Source organism: Dryas octopetala, chromosome 6, assembly GCF_963921425.1.
Source record: "Dryas octopetala chromosome 6, drDryOcto1.1, whole genome shotgun sequence".
Lineage (NCBI taxonomy): Eukaryota > Viridiplantae > Streptophyta > Magnoliopsida > Rosales > Rosaceae > Dryas > Dryas octopetala.
In genome coordinates, this window is record NC_141371.1 from 11831469 (window position 1) to 11837847 (window position 6379).

Genomic DNA, 6379 nt, shown 5'->3' on the forward strand with positions numbered 1-6379 from the left:
CATCTTCCGTGCATACTATAATTAATCAATCACACACACCAATGCATCATCGTCTAAATTTCAAACTAAGCAATACTACTTTCTTTTCGGTCATAACATGTGGCATAGCATGTGACTTTTGCATAAACAATAATCCTGAAATTGAGAAAACGGTCCAATATATGCATAGTATTCTGAAGGAGCGAATCAAGGCAGTCAATGAAGCTCATGTGGGCTCCAAGACACCTACACGTTGATGAGAAGTATGATAAAAAGTTTAGAAAGGGGAAATCGTACTACGTGTGTAGTACGATCATCCAATACTAGATTGGTAATCATACCATGCATAGCACTATGACACTATGTGCTTTATTTGCTTTGAAATATTGTAATTTTTACTTGAAATAGAAACGTCACATACCAATTGTATATCAATGGAGGTCGCACAACACACTAAAGAATCTCTTGAAATATAGAACTGCTTTTATCATGTAATAGTGTTGAATAATAAATTAGTCTAATTAAAAGATGACATGTGTTCAAGGAATAAAATTTCGAGTTTCAAGAAAATTTCGATGAAAATTTAAACGAAAATTTCGAAGATTTTTAAATTTCGACAAAAATTAGACGGAAATGAAAAAAATTATTATCAAAATACGGAAATTTTGAATGAAACTTTACCATATATTTATTTAACATATTATCTACTAAATTGATAAAAAATATTAAAGAAACTAAATTATATAGTAGGTTTCATGTGATATAAGATGAATATAATGCACGCTGGAAACAAATACTGTTAAATAAAATTAGTATAATGAATAAATAAAATTAATATATTATTTATACTCTATAATTTGTACACTAAACTCTATGTATTTTATAATCTATATTCTATATTGTTTAAGATATGATATATGATATTAGGGTTTAGGCCCTTTAAGGTATTTTAAATTATTTTTATATAGAAATATATTAGAGTTTAAAAACAACTAAATGAAACTCCAAAACGGCCAAACGAAACCTCAAACCATTTTTTTTCTTTACAATTGCCCAAAGGCCCCAAACCTCAATCAAACCTAAACCTTTTAATTTTTTTTTCTTTTTTTTTCTTCTTTTTCTTTCCTTCCTTTCCTTTCCCTTTTCCCCCGAGGCTCCAGCGCTCCACTATTTTTTCTTCTTCAATTCTTCTTCATCCTCTCTCTCTCTGCATCTCCAATCCATCACCAGACACCAACCCACCCTCACCTCTTTCTCCCTCATCTCCCCTTGCCGTCGCCTCTCTCTCCCTCGATCTCCCCCCTGCCGCCACCCCCTCTTTCTCCCTCGATCTCCCCCTGCCACAGCTCCATTTTTCTCCAAAAACCTAGCCTTCCAAAACCTAAAACCAGATCTCACCGCCGAAAATTTTGTCGAAATTTCGATGAAATTATCCCGAAAATTTAACAAATATGGGTTTCGATTTCGACAACCCAAAAAATCGAAATTTTCGGCCAAATTTTGCCGAAAATTTGAAATTTAACACCTTGCATGTGTCTAAATTTAAATTTAACTATTATTTCACGTGTTATCTTTTAATTAGATTCTTTAGTGACTACACACACACTACCACGTGATAGGAACCAACCCGTACAATTTTTCTTTGCATCAAGAAGTCCGTGGAAAAGTAAGATTTAAAGTTGGAAAATCAGAGACAAACAGGCACATTCCGCGGCTAATTTGGTGCCCCTTTTAACATGGGAAGGACTGCTAGTTTATCTTCTATGCTTTCCAACTTTATAATTAAGGCTTGAATATAAATAATATAATATATATGGTGGCAGACTCTTCCATTCTTAATTTCCCACTTGTGGCTTTTTATCTTTGTTTATATATAAGGGTCATTCTAGCACGTACCTTCTTCCACTGCAAAACAATATGGCTTTGTCTCTCTTCCTTTGCTTTCTCACCATTTTCTCTCTTTGCAGTGGTTATGCTTCAGCTACTACTCCGCATCTTGATGGTAAACACTGGCTTTTTTCTACATTTTTGGTCTCCTTCTATTTTCTTATGCTTATGGGAAGTGGCATTACCCTCAGTGCAACATTTTGGGGGGCTCAAGTTGCCTTAAGCTAGCAGAAAGTTGCCGTTGGCAAACTATTTGATGTTTCTAAACTAATCTTTGTATTGTGTGTTAAGCTGTTAAGTTTTTGAGATACAGTGATTGTTTAACTTGTGCAAGAGCTCTATTTTATATATGCTTGTTTAGCCAACCCTTTGCCACGTCATTAACTGAGTTTGAAATCTTCAATCTGCGTTCTCTTAATTTTTTGTTGGTTTGTAAGATGTAAAGTGAGACTACCACTTATATGTTTTTATTTTATTTTTTGCATACATTAATTTGTAGAGCAACATATGTGTACGTAAGAGAGTCATAACAAAATGAGATGAGACATGTTGATAACTGAGTGCATATATTAATTAAAAATAATAAACTTAAGCATGATTGCCTTTTGACAAATTTGAGACTGATCCTATTACAATCTCATCTCTCTTAATTTGCAGGGGAACTCCCAAATGGGCACTTTGAAGAAGCACCCAATCCCTCAAATTTAAAGAAAACAGTGATCCTTGGGAAAGACTCACTCCCAAAATGGGAAATCAGCGGCTTGGTGGAGTACATCAGTGGTGGGCCCCAGCCAGGTGGTTTCTTCTTCCCAGTGCCACGTGGGGTCCATGCTGTGAGGCTTGGCAACGAGGCCTCCATTTCTCAGAATGTGATTGTGAACCCAGGTTCAGTTTACTCACTCACTTTTGGGACCACAAGGACTTGTGCCCAAGATGAGGTGCTAAGGGTCACAGTGCCTGGTCAGTCTTCGGAAATCTCCATTCAAACACTGTATAGCAGTGATGGGGGTGACACTTATGCTTGGGCTTTTAAGGCTACTTCCAAGGTTGTCAAGGTCACATTCCACAACCGTGGGATTCAGGAGGACCCCACTTGTGGGCCTCTTTTGGATGCCATTGCAATCAAGGAGATGCTTCATCTCGAGTATATTAGAGGTATGATTTATTCGATCTGGGCCTTTGGGTCTTAGTTTAGTGGCTTAATTTGGTTGGTTTGTGATCTTTCAGCTTTAATTTGATTGGTTTGTGGTTAGTTTCTCTGGTGCAATACAAGTGAGACCAACTAGTACGTATAAGTGAATATTTACACACTCTGGCAATTATCTTTTTTTCGGTGCTCATTACATCAATCATAATCGTCAAATGTTAATTAGCACATACTGCCATACTATGTGGTGCATTAATGGTTAGAAACGCGCAGAAACAATAATATACTAGAATCACCAAACTTTACCTAAATTTTAGACATCAAATAATATGGTAAGTAAAATGACAATATTTTATTGGATAGAAATAAATAAAATTCAAAGTGGGACCAAGATGAACAAACAAAGCATTGCCACGCTAACTTTTTGTTTTTATTTATTATTATTTTTTTTCAATGCAGGTAATCTGGTGAAAAATGGGGGGTTTGAAAATGGTCCTCATGTGTTCAAAAACTTCTCAACCGGAGTCCTCCTCCCTCCCAAGATACAGGACATAATCTCACCACTACCTGGTTGGATCATTGAATCCCTAAAACCCGTGAAGTACGTTGACAGGAAGCACTTTTCAGTTCCCCGCGGACTCGCCGCAGTTGAATTGGTCGCTGGGAGGGAAAGTGCCATTGCCCAAATCATTAGAACCATCCCAAACAAATTTTACAACCTTTCCTTCACCATTGGAGATGCAAAGAATGGTTGCCATGGGTCAATGATGGTTGAAGCCTTTGCTGCTACGGAAACCCTAAAAGTTCCTTATCAATCTCAAGGCAAGGGTGGGTTTAAAACTGCAAGTTTCAAGTTCCAAGCAATTTCACCAAGAACAAGAATAACATTTTACAGTGCATACTACCATACAAAGCTTCATGACTATGGTCTTATGTGTGGCCCTGTCTTGGACAGTGTCATTGTTTTTCCAGTCTCTAATCATTAATAGCTTCTTCTTTTTTTTTTTTTTTTCTCTGTTCTATTTTATTGTTAGACAAGATCCTGAAAGACGTACGAGTGTGTTTTGTTTAATTCAATGCACATTTGGCTCTTCAACATGTTTTGAGTCATAGGGGTTGTACTAGTCTTTGAATAAGTTTGTAAATGCACAGTGGGTCCTAAACTTTCTTTAAGATAGGTCATGTGAGTCGTACTTTTGTTTTTTTTTTTCATCAAATTGCGATACTTTTAAATATCTCGATATTTTTTCGCTGCCGCAGTCACCATTTTAATTTTTACTTGTATGCTGTCAATCTTACCCAACACCTATGTTTTTCCACTGCTGCACACTTCGGGGATTGATTTTCCTCTACCTTGATCAATGCCAGTTCTTATTGAGATTTTCTTTCAGTTTTCATTCTTGCTTTGTTACTATGGATAATGGCAGTTCTTCTAGTTCTTTTGGTAGGTATGTTATCACCCACCACCACCATGACATGATCATCCAGATCACACCTGAAAAATTAGATGGTTCCAATTATATACTATGTGGGAACTGCGTGCTCGCTTAAATATCACAGGCCGAGGAATGTGAGGCTATATTATCGATAAAGAAACTGCATGACTCTGCTGAAGATGATGCCACCTATGATACTTGGGAAGAGAAGAATTGTATTTTGCAATTGTTTACACCTTATTTTGGTTTTGGGCCGTATTTCATGGCTAAGCCTAAGAGTTCCAGCCCAAATTGTTATAGCTTAATTAGCTAACTCCGTACTTCAAATGGTCAATTGAGTTCCAATTTTGCTGATTTTTAACAAAGATGATTTTTAAATGTACATCTAAAAATTAGACGTTTTAATTATTGCTTGAAAATGTGAGATAACCAGAATCATGTGATCCCTTTTGGTTCTTGTAAAAAGGGGTCCCTTTTAAGAAGTTACTCATTTGCATATTTATATATATATAATTTAATAATATATATATTATTAAATTATATATATATATAATTTAATAATAGCCGAGAGTGCAGCGCTCAACATTGTTTCCTTCGCTTGTTTTTTAGGGTATAGGGTATGGGTAGTTCACCTCATACCCTCCTAGGGTGTAGAATGTGGCTTGTGGAAGTTACATGTTAAGTATTAACTTTGAGATTTTGGGTGAAGTTAAAACATAACATAAAACTGAAAAATCAATGCTGAGCGCTCGAAAAAGAAGAAAAAATGCACTGTCGTGCACTCGGCAATGACTGCCTAGCGCTCGGCGCCTGGTATTAGTTAAAAAAAATTGCAGACGTCCGCCTAAGAAAATTAAGAACTGTATATATATATATATATATATATATATATATACATGGAGCTTCAAGTAAGAATGTCCTTACTTTAAGAAAAGTAATAATATCCTTTTTCGATTCCACCTAACAATGTTGTTCAATGACCAGAATCGTCCCTCCCTAAGGGTCTTTTGGAAATATGCTATAAAAAGCTAAAACCTAGGGGTGGGAATGAGTCGGTTTTTACCCAAAAACTGACCCATACCAACCCGACTTTGAGAGTCGGTTGTAACCGAGAACTGACCCACCAAAGTCGATTCAATGGTCGGTTTTGAAATTAGGTGATAGTCGGTTACCCAAAACTGACACAACAATCGACTTTTGTAGGAATTTTTTTAGGCCTTTTGCTAGGTCAGGTTGTGTGTTTGAGGTTTGGGCCTTTTTTTATGTTGGACTTCCCTCCTCTTGCAGTTAAGTTAGATAGGTAGGTAGTTATAAGTGGAAGTGGCTGAAACCTATTAGATGGCATGGGATTTCATTGTGGAAGAAATTAAGGAATGCGAATTGGGAGATCAATGATGCCGTTAAGAAATTGACAGCCATAAATAGGAGGCTGTGAAATTTTACCACAACTAGAGATTTCAAACCAACTATTAAAGAAATGCTAGAAAGAGGTACCATCCATGACTGCATGGAGATGAAGATGGAAATGGCCGAGGATGCCACCACCCTTGGCGTCGAAATCGACGAGTCAGCTTGCGACAGGTTGATCTATCACCGCCACTTCTTTCTTTTTCGGTGGATCTATCACCTCTTCTTTAGGAATTCATGTAAGTTGGGATTTGCTTGTGAGCTCCCACTATGTTTTTGATTGAAGCATCAAGATTAACAGAGACCCCTAAGCCTTTCATTTGGGTTCTCTTCCTTCGCTTCCAAAACACAAGAAAAACCACAAAAATCTAAAAATAGCAGTTTCGGTTTCCACCATTGTTGTTGCTCTATCTGCAATATCTGTCGCGATTTACATCTTTGTGAGGAGAGAGATTGGAGGTGGGCAAACTGAGGTGTAGAGATTGGAGGTGGGCAGTAGCCTTTATTAGGAATGTGGGATTGT

At 36.9% G+C, this 6379-nt stretch overlaps 1 protein-coding gene across 1 annotated transcript; it reads left to right on the forward strand.

The window, feature by feature from the left end:
* Window positions 1–1896: 1896 nt before the first annotated feature.
* LOC147282414 (imidazolonepropionase (Protein of unknown function, DUF642)) lies at window positions 1897–4136 on the forward strand. Its single transcript, XM_086248474.1, has 3 exons — window positions 1897–1981; window positions 2524–3021; window positions 3473–4136. Exons 1-3 carry the CDS (start codon window positions 1897–1899, stop codon window positions 3997–3999), a joined length of 1110 nt encoding a protein of 369 aa, XP_086104600.1. The 3' UTR covers window positions 4000–4136.
* Window positions 4137–6379: the final 2243 nt, after the last annotated feature.